This window comes from Poecilia latipinna, unplaced genomic scaffold, assembly GCF_001443285.1.
Source record: "Poecilia latipinna isolate Pla-1442-1.1 unplaced genomic scaffold, P_latipinna-1.0 Scaffold2603, whole genome shotgun sequence".
Taxonomy (NCBI): Eukaryota; Metazoa; Chordata; class Actinopteri; order Cyprinodontiformes; family Poeciliidae; genus Poecilia; species Poecilia latipinna.
Window position 1 is genome coordinate 43,067 of NW_015115219.1, and position 21,422 is coordinate 64,488.

Consider the following 21,422-nt stretch of genomic DNA (forward strand, 5'->3'; position numbering starts at 1 on the left):
ATTGATTCGAAATTATAATTTGTACTTTTTTCATCAATATTAAGAAATGATTGACTTAAAACAAGCTCCTATTTCTGGATGGAAAGTTGTAGTTTTGTCTTATTTCAAATGTACCAAGATGTTTGCTCTACAACCACAAAAACACTTGTGTATTTTGTAAATCAGTTCGTCCTTCACAGAAACCTTTTCCTCTCCTTGCAGGTGGCGGCTGCCTGTGTGTTCAGCGGCATGCTGCTGCTGTCAGGAGGCACACGCCGTCAGTCAGTTCAGCTCCGTGTCTCCACTCGATCACCACCCGGAGCCCATTCACTCATTACAGCGGACACGCGTCCCGGCGCAGCCTCCGCCCTACCTGTCAAACTCAGTTGTCCCGAAACGCGCAGACCACCTTACAACCCGCTGCGCGCCCCGCTTACACCACCTCCGGCTGCGGATTTAAGGCGACATTCTTCCCTTCTTTTCGCGTCTGATGTCGGAGTTTAGCTGGAATTGTCCGGTTGTTGCGTAATTGGGTGATTTAAGTTGCGTAAAAGTTCTATTGACATGCTGCATTATCCGGATTTTTCTTTCTTTTATCTAAAAAAATTGGACTTTTTATGTGAAAACCAACACAGATTCAGATGCGGTGCGTAAAAACAAAAGATAAAGATGGACATTAAGAGTCGTTCAGGAAAGAACTGAAAATAATAATAATTAAAAAAAATGTGCGTAATCCCACCAACGCAGTAAATACTTTATTTTGCTTTACTCTTCGCAAAAACTTTACGCCGCTAAAAAACCTTACAACCTGTGCGTAAATTGTCCTTTATTTCCTAAGAAGATGTCTAATTCCTCTATTTGAACAATTTCTCCTTAGTTTTCTTGAAGTTACTCACTAATTGATCCATAATTGCTGTAATTTTGACTATTTCTTCCCATAACGCACAAAGGATTGTGCGTAAATACTTTGCGTAAAAGTTTGTCTTGTTTCTTTTGTTTTCACTACTTTTACTCACTTAATGTTGGCCTCCATTGTTAAAACTTGAACTATTTATAGCCAAAGAAAAAGCAATCATGTTTAAAAGGTGCGTAAAGTTAACAGTAGAGTAACTGTTGATCCCTTAAGAGCTAAAAATAGAATTTCTATTATTTTCCTTCTTTGCTTTTATATAATTTCCACTCCGCTCTACAAAGCAAACATCAAAAAAAGAAAAGACATTGAAAGAAATTCAGTAAATCTCTTTATTTTTGGACTAAATTGTAGAAAATATGGTTAGAAGAATTATTCAACATCTGCTTGTGAATAGAAGATAAAGAGCTGGCAGTATAAAGACACAATGCATGGCTATTGCACTCTTTTTTGGACAATAGCTGCATAAGTTTGATCATCGTGACATGATATAATGCAATAACTTGGTTCTGCTATTAAATAAGACACATCGGTGCTATATAATAAAAACATCGGAGTGTCAAACTCCTGCTGGAAACCTCGTGAACACAAGAGCCAGAGAATAATAGACTACCCGTCTACGTTGGCAGGAGGTATTAGAAATAACTTCGCAATATATAGACAAAATATATACAAAAAGGATGTGTACAAAACATGTATAAATCTCTTACATACAAAAATATCTTAATATATTCCCAAAAAAAGCGTCTGATATAGAATTTAATAGAATAAATCCGCAACCTGGAAGCATTTGAACTGAATTCAGCTTCGGAGAGGTTTACCAAAACGGGTCGGTGTGATTGGTTTAGCATAGATGAGGAGCGGCGTTTTAAATAATGTTTTGTTTTCTGGACAGCATGAATTCACGTTAGGGTCTTTTTTGTTTTATTTTGGGGTTTTCCCACTTTGTCTCCTTTTAATCCTGAGTCTTTAATCAGTCTTTAGGATTAAAACAGCGCGCCTTGTTCTCCGGGACCATCCCAAGCGCCGGACAACAAAACTGAGACGAGTTGATCCAGAATTCTGTGAAAAACAAAACAAAACAATTAGATCAAAATTCAACAAAAGTTTTTAAAAGTTGTAGAAAATAACTGCGTCGTCTTACCTTGGAGATGCTCAGAACCAGTTGGTGAAGTCCAGCAGCTCCTGCTCCTCCGGACTCAGCGGGTCGTAGGAGCCTTCATCTGACGAGTAGGAGGACACGGGTGACCCAGCCATGGAGTTCATGTCCGCGGAGTAACCCTGCGACATGCCGGGCGACAGCACGCCGGCCTGGAAGGCGGCGCTCACCGCGTCATGCTCGTCCAGCAGCTGCTGCAGGGCGCGGATGTACTCCACCGCGGAGCGGAGCGTCTCCACTTTGCTCATCTTCTTGTTGGCGGCGCCGTTGGGGACGTGCTCACGCAGCGTGGCGAAGCCGTTGTTCACTAGCTTCACCCGATTGCGCTCGCGCTCGTTCCTGCGGGCCACCGCGTGCGGCTGCTGCTGCGGGAGCGTGTAGCCGAAGCCCGCGAAGTTCAGCCGCCGCTTGCAGCGCAGCAGCTCCGGCGAGGAGGAGCGCTGCCGCTTCGGCTGCTTGGACTTCCCGCTGCACTGACTGCTACTGCTGCAGCTGCTGCTGCTGGGGCTCAGCTGGATGCTCTGCGCCGAAAAGTAACAAGCGGCGGGAACCAGCTGCTGCTGGCTGACGTTAATTTCCATTTTGGCTGTAATGTCCATCTCCGGAAAGTAACTTTTAAGTCGCGAGGCGGTGCGTCCCGCTCGTGCCGTTCACGTGTTTCGACCGCACTTGTTCCGGTAGGGGCAGTCCGCCTCTCAGCGCTGAAATGTGTCCTGGAAGACAGACTCCACTGCTTTTCAATGCGCTTGGATGTGAGCTGGCCACGCCCACTGGTCGCGTGGATACACCTTGGGCTCCTGCGCCGGGTACCGGTGCTCGCGCGCGTCAGACGCGTGCCACTTGAAGCGCTAAACAAACAGAGCGGAGAGGAGGTAAGCGGAAGGAAACCTCTTTACAATAACAACAGTTTGTCCTGAATGTGAGACTTCTGTCGGTTTCTCAACAAGCTTGTAATGTTACAAACATTTGGAAGAAAGTAAAAAACTGAAATTAAGATATTTCCGTTAACTTAAATAAATTAAAACGGTAATTAGTTAGAACTATAGTGTGTTTATAAAACTGACTAAAACATGCTTAAATCAAAGGTTTAATGTCATTTGGTTTTGTGTTTATTATTGGCCTTTGAATGAATGTGAAATAGATTTTTTTTCTCTCTCTAACAAAGCAGTTTACGTCAGTTGTCAACAAATTACGGCACTCTTGGCGACACTTACGCTGGTCCGCAAAATGGCGACGGTAAAAGTTGGGATGAAACACCAGTGTGTTGGTTGTTTAACAATAATTGAATACAAGTTTTTTTTTAAAAAATATTATCTTTTGTTGAATGTATATCAATAGGAAGTTGTGTGAAAGACAAAAATCCACAAGCAAAACAGGATGACTGCAGCCTTTTAGAAGAAAAGGTCAGCAGAATGACTCACCAAGAACCGAGTGCAATTAAAAACTTTATAGGCCCGCATTTCTGTACCAAAAAGTTATTCTTTTATTGATCTTGCTTTCAAGTCTAGAACCTAAATTTTGGTGTAAATCATCAAAATTAACAGAAATAAATGCATCAGTTGGATCACTTCATGTGTAATAGATCTATAAAGGGTGTGGTTTTCAATTTTTCGATTGAATTAATTAAGATTTTCTAGTTTATTACGATGCATCTGTTTAGCTCCGAAAGCAGGATGTGATAAACATCATGTGATCAGCCAATTTACGTAATTATTTATTGGGTGAAGAACTTTGAAACTACCTGAAAAGAGTCATCATGGATGGTTTAAAGGTTCTGCTTACATGCAAATATGAAAAACTTACAGTTGATTCACTGGATTTTACATAGTACATAAAAATAACAATATTGGCATTATTAAAATACTTTAACACAACTATCAAACAATTAAGATCTTAAAGGAATCCCGTCAGATTTGATCTTGATAATAGCGAAACAAATTGTAAAACAGAGTGACGTGTTATAGGTCAGTGTTTTTCAAAGTGGGGCCGCCAGAGGGCGCTGTGGGGACCTCAGGAAGTTGATGAGAAAACAATTAAATCCCACATTTTTTAATCTTAAACTTTTTATCATATTTTTTGTTTTCTATTATTGAAATAATATATTTAAATGTTATTTCTGGTGCTCATTCTTTGATTGGCTGCCAGTAAAATGGCTGGACTTAATACTTTTTAAGTACTTATGTGTACTTTAAAATATTTACACTTTTAAATGAAAATTCTCTTTTAAATTTGCTATGAATAAAATATCCGAGTAGTAAATTCAACTCAAACTTGATTAAGTTTTCAGGTTGTTCTTGGAGGAACTTTTAACTTCTCTAGCGCCCCCTGCTGGTGGCCTTGAACAGCAACGTATTTCGCTTATACTTCGGGCTGGCTTGGAAGATGAGCAAGAGGATTTGTTTATCAAACATACCTCACCTATATGAGCTATAAGTTAACTATATTGCTAGCTATTTAGCATTTACGCTAGCATTAGCATTTGTAGCTCGTTTAACCTTTTTAATGTTTTTTTTTTATTGTACAAAATGGAGGACGTTGCTATAGATACTAGTTTATCTGAGAGCAGCTGCTTCAGCACATCTTTTTATTTTCCCCGACGCGGCTCATTTGAGGCTCTATTGTGCGTCGAAGGCCAAATTTTCCACTGTGATTGGAGCGCATCATGATCGGTTGCACAAGCGGAACGCCGAGGCGCAAATCTGCGGGGAGGCGCAGAGAATCCAGAGCTTTGTGGCTGATTGGACACACCCGATGCTGTTGCAGTGCAGGCTGATTATTGTGGCTCTGAGATGCGGAGAAACCGGATAAAAACGCAAATTCAGTTATATGCTACTACTTCTACTTCTTGTTGTAAAATTGCGTTCATTTTCTGTTGGCAGTGGCATTCAGGATCAATTGAGCGACCCCCACTCCTGTGCGCCCCACCTATATACTTTCTTTTCTTCCCTCCTCCTCTTCCTCCCCTTTTGGCGCAGCAAGAGAGTTTAGAAAAAGAGGCGTGGGTTCTATTCAGCGTTCCCTTCCCCATCTCCATGCTTTCTGAAACCTATCCATGCCCCCTTGTCTGCCTGCTTCCAGGGTCCAATTAGCGCTTTGTGCGGACTTTGCGGGTCTTCCAGAGGCTGGGAGGGCGCGCTTCACTTGGAGGGGCTTTCCAGTCAAAGCTGAGTGTAATAATTATTATGACATCTGGGCGCCCGGGTTCCCATTTCACCACTTTCCGTGATTTTACGCTTTTGTGTGAGGCGTTCACTGTCCGGGAGGATAATAAAAACAAAACAGAAAAATAATATAAGCACCAAAACTAATGTGTGAGGGATGAAGGGATTACCCTCCCATTTGTTTCTCATCAAAAACATTTTTTTAACCCTTAAGGAAACCTGACGAGCCAGTATATATTATATTTTACAATATTTTTAATGACCTAATTATGAGCTCGACTCATTTTCACTGATTTATTCTTGCTTTTGTATATATAAAATGAAAATACAAATACAAGTTGACCGTTTAGACAACAATTTCTGCTCGAAAACTTGTTTTCTCCTGTCCAGGTTAAGTTGTAATGAAACATCGCCCTCTAGCGGACATCGGTATATGCACTCCGGTCAGGAATTTACATACACGAGTCATTATGGATTTTTAAAGATGCCAATGAACATTTTATTCTCTTCGATAGGGTTTGGGTTGCCATGCAGAACCTAAATATGACGTAGGGACTAGATAGACAGATGGATGGATAGATAGAGTAAAAATAAAAAAGACCAAAATAAAATAGTAAAGTGTATTGCGTTTCAGTGCGTTTGCATCTTGTGACCACTAGATGTCATCATTTCAACTTAATAAATATTTAGATGTTGATTTATCTGTTTGGACGGTGTACCGTAAAGCGTATTAAATTATGTTTTTAAAATAAAACGCTCTGATATTTTTCTAATTAATTTTATCCCCAGTTATGTAAAAAAGTATATAAATAAATAAGGGAAAATGTTTTGTTTTTCTGAGAACATTTTTCATTTTTGAATAGTTTCTGAGCACCAGTCTGTCCTCGAATATGATTTTGTCTTTTTCGAGCTTCCGTTGGTTGTAGGTCACGTGGTTTTGTTTACCAGGAAGCAGAGCGACCATTAGACTAGTTAGCTCCCGATTTAGCCCAAGAATAAGTTACGTTTTCCACATGTTAGCTTAGCGGATTTTAATCCAGTAGCGATGCGGTCGTTAAACTTTGTGCACCGGGTCAGTTTGGACTTCACAGGAACCATGTTTCCTCACGCCATCTGTTTGGGAGACGCAGACAACGACTCGGTAACAAACCTCTCTGTATTTCACCCGTGTAATGGTTGACCCAGTATTCCTAATATTAGTATTCAAACGGAAGATAATTTATTTTTCTACTACTATTATTATTATTATTATTATTATTATTATTATTATTATTATTATTATCGTTCTATGTATGTTTTACAGCTTATAAATAAACACCGATAAATAAAGTTCACCTTAGTGCAGTATGTGGGCTGGACGATTCATTAGTTTAAAAATAATTCAAATATTTTAGTGTATCATATTTTAATTTGAATCTTTCTTGTGAATTTTATATTAGATTTACATCTGAAATCAAATATATGATTTTTAGACGACTGTATTTGGACGTAAACAATGGTAAATGAGCTATTTTGTTAATTAAAAATTGTGAAACATTCTTATTTTAATTTATTTTGAGGTATTGGAATGACGGCGTATTATGGCAATTGTAGCTAGACACAAAAAGAGGAATACATTTACATAAAAAAATCAGAAATTTTCTAGATAAAAAACGCATTAAAATTTCAGAGTTTGAAAAAGTCCATGTTTGCTAGAAAAAAATCTGAAATTTTGAGATTAACCTCAGCATTTTTTCTAGAAAAAAACAGAAATTTATGAGTGTCAAACATCAAAAAGTTTTGACTTGCTCTCAGAAATGTATGAGTTTTTTTTTGTCACAAATCTACTCTTCTTTTTTTCTTAATCTACAATGGCCTTAATATGTCATCATATATTTGTTTAATATTGAATATATTTAGTACCAGGCATATTTATTAGCCTACATGCACAAAATCAGATAATTAAATGTAACTTATTTACATTTCTATCAAGATTTCTCAACTGAAGTAAATATTACAGCCTAAGTTATAAATAAATAAATTAAAGCTTTGTGTTTGTGACTCTGCAGCTGAATGAACTAATTGTTGGAGACACAAGTGGAAAGCTGCTCGTTTACAAGAATGACGAATCCAAGCCCTGGGTCACAAGAACCTGTGTGGGAATGGTTGGTATGGAACAAGAAAACCACAAAACAAAATGTGACTTCTGGCCCGTTTTCACGCGTTTTCTTTTCCAGCTGACCTGCGTCGCAGTCGGAGACGTCCGCAACAAGGGAAAGGTGAGCAGATTGAAATCAGAAGCAGCTGGATCCGGAACGATCCACTCAGCTTCCTGGATGTTTTCCAGAATCTCGTCGTCGCTGTGGGAGCAGAAGGATGGTTCCACCTCTTCGACCTGACGGCAGCCAGCGCCAGCAAATCCGACTCCTCCAGCCAGCATGAGTTTGTTTGTTCAGACGACCAGAGACCCTTCTTCACCCAACACATCCCAGCCAACACCAAAGTCATCCTCATCAGTGATATCGGTACGACCTTTGCTTCCATTTACCTGCTCAGCACAAAGCGTATTCTCTGCAAACTGCAGTGATCTCCATGTGTGCAGACGGAGATGGGCGCTGTGAGCTGGTGGTGGGATACACAGATCGGGTGGTTCGAGCTTTCCGCTGGGAGGAACAGTCCGACAGTTCGGACGGGGGATCCGGTCAGCTGGTTCTCCTGAAGAAGTGGCTACTGGAGGGACAGGTCTCAAGCTTTCAAATATTATTTATGGTGCAGAAGTATCCATAGTTACAAAATTTAGTCAGGCAGTTCTCGTCCATGAAGCTTGCAAACCTCAAATCAGGAAAAGTTAGCATTTAAATTCATGAAATATCAAATGCAGGTATACTCAATATGCTTTTCGAGTCCTCAGGTTTAAAGGTGCAGTATGAAACTTGGGTAAAAATATGTTTTTTGGCATATTTGTTGAAATTGCCAACGTGTTGTGATGGTATGCTATGAGACAGACAATCTGTGAAAAGGTAAAGAATGGAAGAAAATTTCAACAGCTAAAATTAAGTATTGTTTTGGTTTTTATTCATACTATTTGCTTTGAGTATCTTTGCTAATTTTATAATTGTATAATTATTTTTACTAAACTTAATTTTATTTTCTATTTTATCATTTATCTACCTGTGATGTTGTTGTGAGGCACTTTGGTCAGCTGAGGCTGTTGTAAATGTGCTATATCAATAAACTTTGATTTGTCTTGAAAAAATTAATCAGAGCCAGGAGGCGGGTTTTAGCGCTGACAATCACAATCTCATGTGGCGCCGCTCATCTGTCCCTCCCCTTCCACTTTCCTCTCATAGGAACCATTTTTTCTTTTTTTTTGCTTGTAAACTTTTCACCCAGCTGTGTGGTTTCTGTTGTTGAATAAGTTTTAACGTGTTCTGATGTTCGCTCTGCAGGTGGACAGCCTGTCTGTCAACCCGGGTCCCGAGGGTTTGCCGGAGCTCATGGTGTCCCAGCCGGGCTGCGGTTACGCCATCCTGCTCTGCACCTGGACCCAGCAGGACTCCACCGAGTCTGAGGACGACGCCCCTGCCACGCCGGGCAGGTAAACCCCGTCAGAGCCAGAACACGAGCTCGGCTGCTGGACGATCAGCTGCGTGTCTGTTCACAGTGACGGGCCGTCCAGAGATGTAGTTCTCCACCTGACCAGCGGGCGGATTCACAACAAGAACGTTTCTACTCACCTCATTGGCAGCATAAGCAAAGGTCATTAAATTATTTAACAACCCACTAGTTTTAGTACTTTTTCTCTTTGAATCCACATTACAACAAATTATTTAAACTTTTTGAAAATTATTTTCTAACTTTATCATTGCTGGATCATGTCTTAGTCAAAGTGCACCTCTTCCTTTGAGTTCAGCTTGTAAATAATTAACTTATAAAAATGGGAAATCATGTCATATTTGTAAAAAAAAAAAAATATCTAGAAATGCTGATAACAATCAACCTATTTGTTTCTGCTTTGTATTTTGTTTTGTTTCCCACAAAAAACATCAGAAAAAATCTAAATATTGATTTAATTTGTTTTAAATTATGTTGTTTTTTATTTTCCAGGTTCAAAAGAGGAATCCTCAAAACGTGGCCTGTTTGCACTTTGTACTTTAGATGGTGAGAGGGATTTTCGTCTCTTTATCATTATTTTTGACAAAACCAGCTTCTTTTTAGAAGATAGAGCACCAATAAAGCAATATAAGGTATTAAATACTCCATTAACTAATTAGTGTAGAGTCTATTGTACTTTAGATTCATCTAATAGACTTTAGATTCATCTAATAGACTTTAGATTCATCTAAAGTACAGTAGCAGGCCTCAGCACAGCTTGGTGAAATGCTGATGAGGGAATTCAAGTATTATGTTCACATGTATTTGAGCAAAGCTAATTAAAGGCACATTTTGCATAATTTCTTGTCTTTAAAGAATGTTAAATCTTACTGTTTTTGTCCTCAGGAACCCTGAAGCTGATGGACAGCTCAGAGCAGCTCTTGTGGTCAGTTCAGGTCGATCATCAGCTCTTCGCTCTGCAGAAACTCGACGTCACTGTGAGTCTGTGCTTGGTCTAATTTCATCGGTTGTTTAAATAAATCTATTATGAGTTCTGTCATCAGTTGGAGGTTCTTTTCTCTGGGTGAAAATCTGTTTGTTTGGGTCTTTAATTGCAGGGAGACGGCAGAGAGGAGGTGGTGGCCTGCGCCTGGGACGGTCAGACCTACATTATTGACCACAACAGGACTGTGGTGCGCTTCCAGTTTGACGAGAACGTCAACGCCTTCTGTGCAGGTAACTCCGCAACTTCATAATTCAGATTAATTTTATTCAAATTCAATTCAAAAATACTTTAATCCCAAAGGGGAAATTAAATAAGTTAATTTTTTAATTGAGATTTAAGAAAAAAAATCCTGAAGTTACTTTTAGAAAAAGTTGTGGCTGCTCTGAATATAAAGAAATGAGAGACTGCTCTGTTTATACCGAGACGTTTGCTCAGTATTTTACAGCAATAAGTCAACAGCCAACTGTCAACAGTTTATATAAAACACCAGCGCTCATCTTGGTTCTGGTCCAGAAAGAAGAAACAAACAGAAAAGAACCAGCTTGGGTTTATTCGCAAAATGCTTCCATCTGTCCTCTCTAACCTCGTCTGGTTTAGATCCCGTTAATCTCTCAAATCAATAAAACTCTTCTGATTGGGGTGCAAAAATAAATATGATAAAGATGCTCTGCAGCTTCTGAGTTTGTTAGTAATCAGCTCCTAAATGATAAATCGGATGTGCTAATTTAGTTTTTCTCTGCCCTTTTTTTAAATAAAAGTTAAACAGAGAAGATTAACTCAAATATTTGGAAGCATTTGGATTTAAAAGTGATTAAAACAAGCTTTAAAATATGATTGGTTGCCTTCTGTCACATTTTGTAGATTATTCATAGGCCAGGTGTAGAGCTAAACCTTCACCACTAGATGGCACTGTTAATCCGTGAGAAATTTACTTAAATTTATTTTAGGTTCATTTCTTTGCTGAAATGGAGATAAGTCCTTCTCTACGCTTGACTCCTTCTGCTCCATGTTCATTTTGATCACCTGACACTGCTGCAAAGGTTTTCACAAGCTTGGCGTATTGTTTTAAGAACCTAACTCTGTTTTAAACGTATCCACTACTTCATCTCTGCCCTTTCTACTGTGTTCCTTGGTTTTCATGATGCTGTTTCACTAATGTTCTCTTATTGACCTGAACAGCTGGACTTGTACTAAATAACATAAGCGGACAGTGTTTAGTGAATAGCGTTATTCTAGTGTCCAAGCTTAACCGTGTTGCTAGCCGAGTTAGCCCATAGTGCGATTCTGAACTCTGTATTTTGAAATCGTTAATCTCTGAAAACATGCTACTTTTAGCAGTAGCAAGCGTTATTGTGTTACGCATACAATACGCACACAATAACTAATATGTTTATAATGGCTACTAACAGTATCATAGCTAATAGTAGCTAACGTCTCAGCACGTGACGTCACGCTCTTAAGACATCTGCCCGCTGCGCCACGAAGGACGTCCAAACAACCGATGCGCTCCTTTAAAGCCTGTCAAAAAAACAGGCAGCCGGTCGCCTAAAATTGCTTCTATTTAGTTGATTTTACTCTAAAAATTGTCATAGGATGCTGCGCGGTCGGCTGTATGAACAGACAGGGATAGAAACCAAACGTGTCATTTTATAACTTTTAATGAGAAAAGATATGGCGGCGATGGCTAGCAGCTGTCAGTCATTATTATTGACAGCCCTCGGTGTAACCGCGGATTTGCAGCGAAGGTAAGAAGATTAACGTTCATTTACTTTGTAAGTGTGTATAATTAGAAGTATTACATTAAGAAGAAGGCACGCGTCTGTTAGTAACCATGGAGACAATGACGCTCCGTCGTGTAGCCTAGCATGTATGGAAACAAACTAGTTAGCATCTCGTCTTTTGAACGTTTTTAATGCTGCTCCGTTTTAAGGAAAAACGGCGTTTATAACATGGTGATACAAATCGTGTGGTGTGAATTCAGTGAAAGTCGGAAATTTGATCAACACATCAGGAGGGAGGAAGTACGGGTCGGTTTCTAAGCTAGCTGTTTCCAACTTTTGTAAATGTCGCCGTCTATGATCCCCTACCGGGTGTTCACAGACAAATTAGCTTGACTCAAGCAAGTAGGAAACATGAATAAACTGGCAAAAACAACTTTGTAAAACAATTTTAAATCACTCTGTCCATCATGGCGCCTCGAAAGTGACGTAGTGTAAGCATGGTCCGTATGAGGGATTGCTGCAAAGTCAATTACACAACACAGGTGACTTTCCACAGTCGCTAATTTAAGTTGAAAAATAAATTGAACTTGAAAGCATTTTAATATCTCGGAATATTTGTTAAGGAGTTTGTTCGTATGATTGCATTCAGTTGACTGTTTTGTTTTCTTTACTAAGTGATTGAAATAAGTAGCATTGTTCTTAACCAGATATTCAAAATGTGGAGCCTTTGTGGGGTTGAAAGTCTTTCACTAGTTGCTATACTGTACTGTCATTAGCTTAAATACCAACATTAGCTAATATGCTAATTTTGGCTTATTACAGAACAGAACTGTCTGTCTTTGATGCCAACAGTGAGCAAAAAATAAACATAAAATAATATATTCAAGTTTGCACATCAGGTATTATTAGTTTACTATTTATACTGAGCTAACTGCATTTTATATGCTATAATTAGCTAAATTGTTAACATTAGCTGTTGTTATGCTTCTGCAAACTGTTTACTTTTGCCTTTAGATGTTATGAACTACTTTATTTTTGTTTATTACAGAAAATCCCTCCAAAACACTGAAGGTTGTGAATGTAACCTGACCAGATGGTTGTTATTTTACAAAACTTTTAGGTTCAAAATGTGAATTTAAATCTGTGATTTCAGGTCAGTACACATGCAAGGAGGGTAAAAACAGCCCCTGTCTGGTATACGTCAGTTTCAACCAGAAAATCTACATCTACTGGAAGGTGGAGCTTGAGCGGATGGAGTCCACCAACCTGCTGCGAGTGCTTGAGGAGAAGCCTGAGTTTAAAAGCCAGCTGAAGGCTCTGGGAGTTGGTGAGTACAAAAACAACTCGGAGGTGGTCTCCAGGAAGCAAATTCAGCTCCGACCAGAACATCGTTCATTAAATTCAGCCAACATTGCCTCAGTTGGAGGCTTTATTTGAACAGGAGACAAACTGTGACTGTTTGCAGCCAACAAACATTCAGTCCTGAGCTGGCACTCAGAATCTGACCTGAATGGTAATGAGAACGGAGGAGAGGAAATCCTGGTTCTCTGCTAGGTTTACTGCCCACTTCTCACAGTTTCAGAAATGTGTTTATTTGCTTATGAGGAGAGTGACAAAGCAGGACTGGCACTTCTGCCTAATCTGTGAAATTCAAAGATCCGACCAGAACATTTTTAATCAAACCAGCTGCACACACACAACCTTTAAGAAGTCAGTAGCAGATTATAAGTGTTTAATTAAAGTCTCAAACTCGGGCTTTAAGCCACGGGTTGTGACTCATCATACATGAGATTTATGTTTTATATTTTTTGTGAAGATTGGAAGAGAACAAATTCAAGTGAAGAGCAACATGATGATAAACACAAAAATAAATAATTTTAACAGGTCAATCAGTAGCTGTCAGGATACCTAATTGTTGTTGTTCTTGTTTTTGGTGCCTAATAATGGCAATATTAAACAGAACCGCATAAAAACCCGACTCCGTTCAGAGTTTCACTCTTCTTTTCTGGGTGGCGCACTCTGCCATCTTTGTTTCTGTTCGACTGAGCAGCGCCCTCTGCTGGATGGTGGGCAAACTACAACACTAAAATAAAACCTAAACGGACATTATTAGTTAATCGATATTGCATTTATATGTAATTTATACACTGAAGAATGCAGATTAGGCCTCTCATTTACATTTGATGATTAAATACATCTATAAACACAAGAAAACGTGAATAAACATAAAGAAAACCCAGAACAAAATCTAAATCAAGTTCAACAAAATGCCCCTCATTTTTTAGCCATAGAATGGCGAAGGACTTCTCTTCAGTCAGGCAGTTTGATGTCAAAAATAAAGAAAACTGCATAAATTAGATTTGAATGTATTTGTTTGTATATTGGAAAGTCATTTTGTAAATTAGCTTAAGCGTTTATAGCCTAAGCTAATTGATAATGCTTGCCCTATGTGGACTTTTTGATGAATGTTAACGTTGTAGCTAATAGGAGAGACATTTTATAAGTTGCTGCAGGTTGTTGAAATATTGGGTGCAGATAATCGGTACTCAAAAACTTCCACTTTCCAGTCTGCTAATTCGCCATAATAAACTATCAGATCACAGTGACAACACTCCTCAATAGACTCTGTTTGTATTCAAGCCATCAATGACAAACTTTTAATATATCAGGATTGAAAGTATAAAAAAGAAATAAAAAGTAAAAACAGATGATTGTTTTTCCCATTTTTCAGCATTAATTTGAAGCTAAGCTAACCAGATGCTGCTTCTGCTGCTGGCGTTTTATTTAACAGCTAATAAGAGTCTTTCATAAAACCCTCATATTGACTGACAGAGGAGGTCAGGAGGGAAATTTATCCCATCCAAATATGGACAAATCTGCAGCTTGTCCATCAACTCTGCAGCTTTTCCTCTCTTCTTGCTCCTCTGTATTAATCACAAACGCAGCGTTTGCCTTCAGTCAGCATTTGGTTAATTATTATTCTGAATCCTCCACGGTTGTTTATGTCCTGTTAATTTCTTTTGTTAATTATCTGTCATGGTGAAACATTAGTCTCGCTGCTGTCGCAGTGATTTTCACTCAGTAAGATTCAATTTAAATTACAAATTACATCGTTTTTTTACACATCATGTCAAAGTTGAGACTAACTTTTCCAGGAACAGAAGAAAAATGGTGACAGATTTTATTTACAGAAGAGAAGTAGTCTGTATTTGGGATTTTTTTAAATGATCATATACCAAATGGCTGCCATAAGGATTAAAAATGGGAAGAATAAACTAGAAGTCTGACAGAAACGTCACGCAGCGACCCTCAGCTTCTCCCCTTCTGTCCTTTTTATTTTAATACCTGCCCTCAGGCCAAACGTTGATTATTAAGAGCCTTTCAGATTTCTGTCGCAACTGGAAAAGGTTTCTAAATAAAGCCAGCTGCTCCTACGTTTTTAATTTGTGATGAAGGACTTCAGTCTGCTTGTTTCAACTCGAGCGAATAACTTGGCTCATTCCTGAAGAGTTGTGATGTGAGAAGGTAAGCAGGCTTTTTTTCTCTCACCTGAAATCAACAACAGGGAAGTTTTCTGTAAAGTTTGTCTGTGAATCAACAGAAGTGAGACAGATGTTGATAATTATCACTCAGGTTAAACTAAACCTCCTTTTTCACCAGGTATACAACTATTACAAAACAGGACAGAACAAAATAAATTTCAATTGTTTGATTTGAGCAGTTTAAAGATGGCAGATATTAATTTGATTTTTAAAAAATCCAATAAATCATACAGACATGCTTAAGGAAATCATGAATAATTAACAGTTCATAGTGGATAAGCTGGTTATGAAGACAGTTGATGTCAGCAGCGACTGTCTATTTTATTGCTATACCAGCTCACATTTGCATGTTTATGGTACAAAATCTGGATTTGTCCTCATTTAAGAAGCCTGATAAATTAAATATAAACCAATAATGAGGGTATGTAAATATGTAAAGAGTATGTAAGATGACGTTTCTTGATGTCTGGAAAATGAGTCGTTTCAAAAAAACCTCCAAAATGTAACTGACAAAGCAGACACTGCCCCAACCCGTTGCCTAGCAACCCCAGCAGAGTTCCACCCGTCACCTAGGAACCCAGGTGGAGCTCCAGCACTTTTGGTCTGCTAGAAAAGACAAGTGTTTTATTGTTTACTTACCATCCAGAAACCACTTGCTGCATTCTTTTTGGTTGTGCAGAAGGCTCCACTTCTGCTTTTCAGAGCTGTACAGTTGTTTAATTGCGCAGCCGTTTTCAAGTACTAGAGACAAGAGAACCTAAAATCTCATTATCTAAGAATTATTTTGTGCAAAAAAGTCAAATTAACTTTTGTGTAGCCCACAGATCTAACTTAACCTGGTCAAATTAGCATAAATCACCTTTAACATGCATTAATGCACACAATGGAAACCATCATGGCATTACAGCAGAAGGTCAGAAGTTTAGGATAGAAAAGGAAACTTTATAACAACGCTTATTGTTACTTTTTCATACATATTGCTACACAATTTGACTTAAAAAATAACTTCCAGGGTGAATAAGTATAAAATGTCTCATTAAACAATGGAATGTGTTTCCACATACCATTGTTTAAAAGTTAGATAAATTACTCTTTGTCTATCATTTTCTCCATTCTTTCATCATCCATCCATCACTGCTGCACAATAATCATATCTGAAATGAAATTTAAAAAAAAAACTTTTTGACCTGCTGGTATACGCTGTATATTTAGTTTCATTTTATTTATTCATAAATACAATTCTGTCTTGTTTCTTTTTGCTCCACTGCATCCGGGAGGACGCCTTCAAAAGTCTTTGAACTTAATTGAATTCCCGTCTCGTGTAACCATCCTTCGTTTGTGTTCATATTAATGTGTGAGCAGTTCTTCCTTTTTTGCTCGTTAAAGGTCACAGTGCTGTCAGTGGTCAGACCTCTGCTGTCAACGCCCAAACCTAAACCTCATTGTAAAAGAAATGGATGAAATCACATGCAATATTCTTAGTGCTAAGCAATGCTGTGAGGTTACATTAAGATTGGATTTAGAGCTGAACTTCATCAAGGCTTTAACACGACCAAAGCAGCTTATGTTTGAAGGATGTTTTAGATTTTAGTCAGATGGAGAATAAGACTGTTGGAGGAACAAATTGTTCTCTGTGATGATTTATTTACAACAAATATCTATATTTAAGAGATAAGAATGTTCAAAGTCCCATCTATCTTATCTAATTAGTTTTAGTGCTTCCATATTTTTTGCTTAATTTGAATACCAGAAAAAGATCTGAGTTAAATACAAACTTTAAATGTCAGTTTTTATTATTAGAAGGAAAAGGCCCTGTGAAGAACTACAAATTTTCTCTGCAATAGATCAAGAATTATCTGTGATTGACCTTATTAAATAGGTCCAGTTTCACTAACAGAAATAAATTATCTACATAGGACCTGTCTGACATGAAGTAGGCATTAAAGCTGCAGTATGCAACTTTTAAAAACTTTATTTTTTTTACATATTTGGTAAAACTGTCACTATGTCATAAAAATATAACATGCAGATCATCTGTGAAGAAATCTTCTGCCTCATTCCTACAGTCATGTGCACAGCTCCTGGTCATAAACAACCAATCAGAGCCAGGGGGAGGGTCTTGGCACTGTCAATCACATGTTCGCTTCAGTTATTCACTTCTTTGTGTTTTTCTATCATAAAGAACACATAAAGTTTAACAGTTGTGGTTGGAAGATGAGAAAATGTGGAAGAGTTAATAGGATATGGATACTTTTTCTCTGTCCGGTGTCATCAGTAATTGTCACATTGTTCTTTTTGTCTCCACAGATGCTGAAGATCCGGCTACAGTGAGAGATCTGGTGGCGAATGTTCTGTACCAGGACACACAGACGTAGCGCAGCGACAGATTTCCACCACACAGCCTCCTTCTCTGTCTTCTACAACGGCGTATAAAGGCCACAGTGGACAGGAAAAAAGGAGTGAATTTCTGCCCAAAAACAAAACAAAAAAAATTTGATTAATCTGAAAAATTTGCAAGTTGTTTTTCTTGGAAATGTCTGCAATTAATCTTAACATTTTTGGATGAAAATTTACTTATTTTAATATATGTATTAAAAAAAGTTTCACAGTATCAAAAATTGAACATTTGCTTGAGAAAAACTCAAATTTTGAGATTCTCAAAATTTCTTTAGGAAAAATCTTGGAAATTTCTGAGTTTCAAAAGTTTTTTCCTTGAAAATTTCTGTTAGACTTTTGAAACTCAAAAATGTTCTTGTTCTTTCTAGAAAATGTTTTAGATTAATCTCAATATTTGAGTTTTTCTAGAAATTCTTTAACTTTTAAACCCAAAAATGTCCTTGTTCTTTTTTTTAAATTTTCTCAGATAAATCTTAAAATTTCAACAAAAAAAATTCTAGTTAATTTTCAACTCCTCAAACTTTTTTGTTTCTTCTTTTGCTTTTTCTTGAAAATTTCTGAGATTAATCTAAATATTTCTGAGTTTTTTGGCAGAGATTTACTCCGTTTTTTCTATCTCCAATAGCATCAACATGTATTTCAGGCATCTCTTCCTAATGTGAATACTCTGTAATAAAGACCGTCCCCCAGCTGCTGTTGTTCCTGTGCTACCTGTCATTGGTATTCTGTCTGCTCAGGTTAGCTCCTAACAAAACGAGGGGAGGATGAAAGCGCGAGGCATTGCAGGGAAACGCTTCGCTGTTTCCCCAGTCAAGATAAACACCGCCTCTGTGTTGCTGTCTAATAACCACTGACAAGCCGCTGAAAAAGAAATCCCCTCTTCCTTTATCTAGTGAGTTCTTTTAAATTTGTAAAGCCCTACTGATGTTACATAACAGAGTTTGTTACATAATGAAACAGGCAGGAAGACGGCAGTGTTGTCTCAGCGGCGAGCAGCAATCTCCTCGGAGGGTGTGACGATTGGAAAGGCTGGGGGAATCACCCACTGTTCCTCTGGGGAGGCTCCAGTGACCGCCCATGTTTGGCTGCCTGTGTCTTATGAAAAATAAATGAGATGTGTTTGTGTTTGACTGGGGGAAGCTCAGGTGTCCTGGGAGGCCGCTGCCTCTCATCTGCCCTTTAGAGACTTGCTCAGTTCAACACCAAGAGTTTCCCTGATTAGCTCAGTTGTTCTGCAGTCTTTGCTTTGTATGAACTCGCTGCAAACTTCTGTAGTTTCTTAGTCACATTTGATTTTTGGACATCCTGGATGATGCAGTCTTTCTTTTTTTCCTGCGTAAAAAATTAATCTACAGACACACAATCTTGTGCAACTTGTAATTGAATTTCACGAAAATGCATGCGTCAAATTTCATTTCCATAATTTCTCATTATCTTGAGATAACAGTTTTCTTGAAATAATTGCTTATTATTCCATATCTTTAAACAGCTTGCTGTATTTGGATTAATTTATTGTGTTGAATTTTTAGTTGGACATTCATAATTGTTCAGCTATTTAATAATAATGAAACTTGTTTTGTATTATTAGTGGCTTCAGTTTTGCTTTATCCTGTTGGATTGTTTAATATTTCCAAATAATCACTATTTTTGTCACTATGACAATTCAATTCCTGCAACATTATATACAGCGGAGACATATTTTATCAGACAAATTTATCATTAGTTGGGTAATTTGTGCAGTTAAAATGAAGAACAAGTGGGTTGCTTTTTATTTCTTGAAGCTTTAAGATAATAGAAAATGTTTGCATTCCTGAAAGGAAATGCATCCTAACAAAATGATTGACCCCTATTACAGATAAGTGGATTTTATAATCATAACATTTCCAGTTATATCAGAACACATCTTTGTTCGGCTGCAGCTTGTCCTTATAAGTGCTGAGCATTTCAATTCTGTGAGCTCATTGAGGCTCATTATGACCTTTAATGGTCAAGCAGAACCAGGCTGCTGTTTTTAATATGTAAACTGTCCGATGTACATGGCTTCCTGAGCATGATCTCCCAGAGAAAATGTCAGCTTAGTATGCAGAAACCTCTGTGACTTTGACCTTTGCTCCAGGATTTTCCCCAGACATAAATTTTGTACATGAAACATGTCTCAAACATCTGACCCTGTGACCTGGCTGCACCAGGCCGCTGGCCTTGTCGTTATAACTGACCTCTTGGGTGCATGACTGCGAAGCAGTTTTACCCAGATTATTCTTAACAAAATAGCAGTTTTGTCTTTTTAATGGCAAAATACGGAAGTTTGACTAAAAATATCTTGTCTGTACAGCGTCTGGTTTATGTACTTCTTTGTGTAAGGTTACAATTTTATGGCAGTATTTTTTTTTTTTTTATTTCCTGAATAAAGACAGATGATTTGAAAAGATAAGATTCGGCTGCTTTATGAGTTTTATTTTAGTTTCTGCAGAGATTCTTACCATCTTTCTTGGACGCTATGTTTTTAAAAAAATATTTTAAAAGCTAGCTTTAAAAGGGTTACGCGTTTGTCTCAGCCACAGACCCGTTCTGTTAAAAGCTTAGTAAATTCAGCTTGGCTCATTTTTGTGCTTCACTTTAGGGCATATTTTATGAATCTGTGCTTGTTTTAATGTTTTTAAGTAAATTGTCTCAAGATAATCAGGAAAGATTTGAAATTAGCTTCTCTGCTAGCCGCTACAAGATTAGCTTCACTGCTAGCAGCTATTAGCTTCGGTTTGTTCTAGCCTGTACTGGTTTCCTCTGTGCTTCAGAAATGGCTTAAAGGCGTCTATAGTACTTTAATAAAACAATAACTTTTTCACATTCTGTAACGTTGCATTTATGTGGTAGTCTCTCACTAAATTGTTGTGAAGTGGAAAAACAAAATTGTACAAGTTTTTTCCGTCACCACAAAAACCCTAATCTGATCAATAACATAAAAGACTGAAGTTCAAATTGTGAGTCATTCCCAATGTGTTACTGAATCACACAGGTACTCGCTGTGTTTTAATCTCTTCAGCAGATGGAGGAAATAAATAAATAAGAAGGTGAGTGAAGGTATTGACAAGAAATGAAGGGCAAATAGATATTTGAAGCTTTGTGTGGCAGCAGGCAGAGTAAAATTCACCCATGACAGACTTGCTGGTGTGGGAGTGAGCAGCCTGTGATCAGGGTTTTCAGGAAGGAGCGAGACGAGAGCTTATGTCAGAGGTTTGTGACAGAGTTAAAGTCCTTCTGCCCACACTGACCTGTAAGGATCCTTTAGTCACGACGAGTGTTTTACAAGGGGCATTAAAATTAAATTTTACCAAGTATTTCTGTTTCAGTTTTGCTTGAAATGAGACAAAACTAACTTGCATGTCACTTTTCATTAAGATATAGAAGCTTGCTTCATAACTTAATATAGATTTTTTTTAAAGTTACACTGGCAGATTATTTCACTTCTAAACATTTTTTCTGTTATAAATTAAATAATGTGCTACTTCTCAGTTCAAAAAATATGAGAACAGTTTATGATTTGGATAGCTTTTCAGTTAATGCAATAATGTTTTATTTGCAGTTATTTTTGTTATTGAAATTTGTTTAGTAGTTAAATATCGAAGCTCTTATGCATAAAGATTAGTCAGTAAATTCAGCACTTGCTCCTTTTCTGCTTTACAGTTTGTGGTTTCGACATGTTGAGTTGTAGCTGCTGCAGAGACAAAGGCGGCTGTGCAGAGCGAAAGCATAAATTCATTGTGATTTATGAAAGAATAACTGAACTTTCCAACCATAGGTGTTATCGGCTGCAGTGTTAACAGGATGTGGGTGTAGAAAATGACTCAAAACAGCAGGCGGGGGTGGATAGAGGGGGGGCTCTTTTCTAACAAGGTCTGGTGTGACTTTATATTCCTCTGTTCCCCCCAACAAACCCCCGTTTCCTGGCTTATCGACGCAGCGAGCTGTCACATGAA

General features: G+C 38.0%; 2 protein-coding genes across 3 annotated transcripts; one reads left to right on the top strand and one right to left on the bottom strand.

Annotated features, from left to right (window-relative positions):
* Positions 1-1,203: 1,203 nt before the first annotated feature.
* ascl1a (achaete-scute family bHLH transcription factor 1a) lies at positions 1,204-4,056 on the bottom strand. The gene is made up of 2 exons (XM_015020540.1): positions 2,034-4,056; positions 1,204-1,951 (listed from the first exon to the last, which is right to left on the bottom strand). The coding sequence occupies exon 1, from the start codon at positions 2,645-2,647 to the stop codon at positions 2,045-2,047; it is 603 nt and encodes a 200-aa protein (XP_014876026.1). The 5' UTR covers positions 2,648-4,056; the 3' UTR covers positions 1,204-1,951; positions 2,034-2,044.
* A 2,029-nt stretch (positions 4,057-6,085) lies between these two features.
* itfg2 (integrin alpha FG-GAP repeat containing 2) lies at positions 6,086-17,555 on the top strand. Of its 2 annotated transcripts, none has more exons than XM_015020542.1 (12): positions 6,086-6,350; positions 7,258-7,353; positions 7,426-7,467; positions 7,536-7,713; positions 7,791-7,930; positions 8,638-8,786; positions 8,853-8,947; positions 9,296-9,349; positions 9,689-9,780; positions 9,901-10,018; positions 12,663-12,836; positions 17,359-17,555. In XM_015020542.1, the coding sequence occupies exons 1-12, from the start codon at positions 6,255-6,257 to the stop codon at positions 17,424-17,426; spliced, it is 1,302 nt and encodes a 433-aa protein (XP_014876028.1). In that variant the 5' UTR covers positions 6,086-6,254; the 3' UTR covers positions 17,427-17,555. The 2 variants fall into 2 exon arrangements, with proteins under 2 accessions (XP_014876028.1, XP_014876029.1); XM_015020543.1 differs by having other exon boundaries at positions 6,261-6,350; positions 7,258-7,357.
* Positions 17,556-21,422: the final 3,867 nt, after the last annotated feature.

Coding starts and splice junctions, on each gene's coding strand:
- itfg2 (XM_015020542.1), top strand. CDS start 6,255: ATGCGGTCGTTAAACTTTGTGCACCGGGTCAGTTTGGACTTCACAGGA. Junction 9,350..9,688: donor TGCACTTTGTACTTTAGATG/GTGAGAGGGATT, acceptor TTTTGTCCTCAG/GAACCCTGAAGCTGATGGAC. Junction 12,837..17,358: donor GCTGAAGGCTCTGGGAGTTG/GTGAGTACAAAA, acceptor TTGTCTCCACAG/ATGCTGAAGATCCGGCTACA.
- ascl1a (XM_015020540.1), bottom strand. CDS start 2,647: ATGGACATTACAGCCAAAATGGAAATTAACGTCAGCCAGCAGCAGCTG.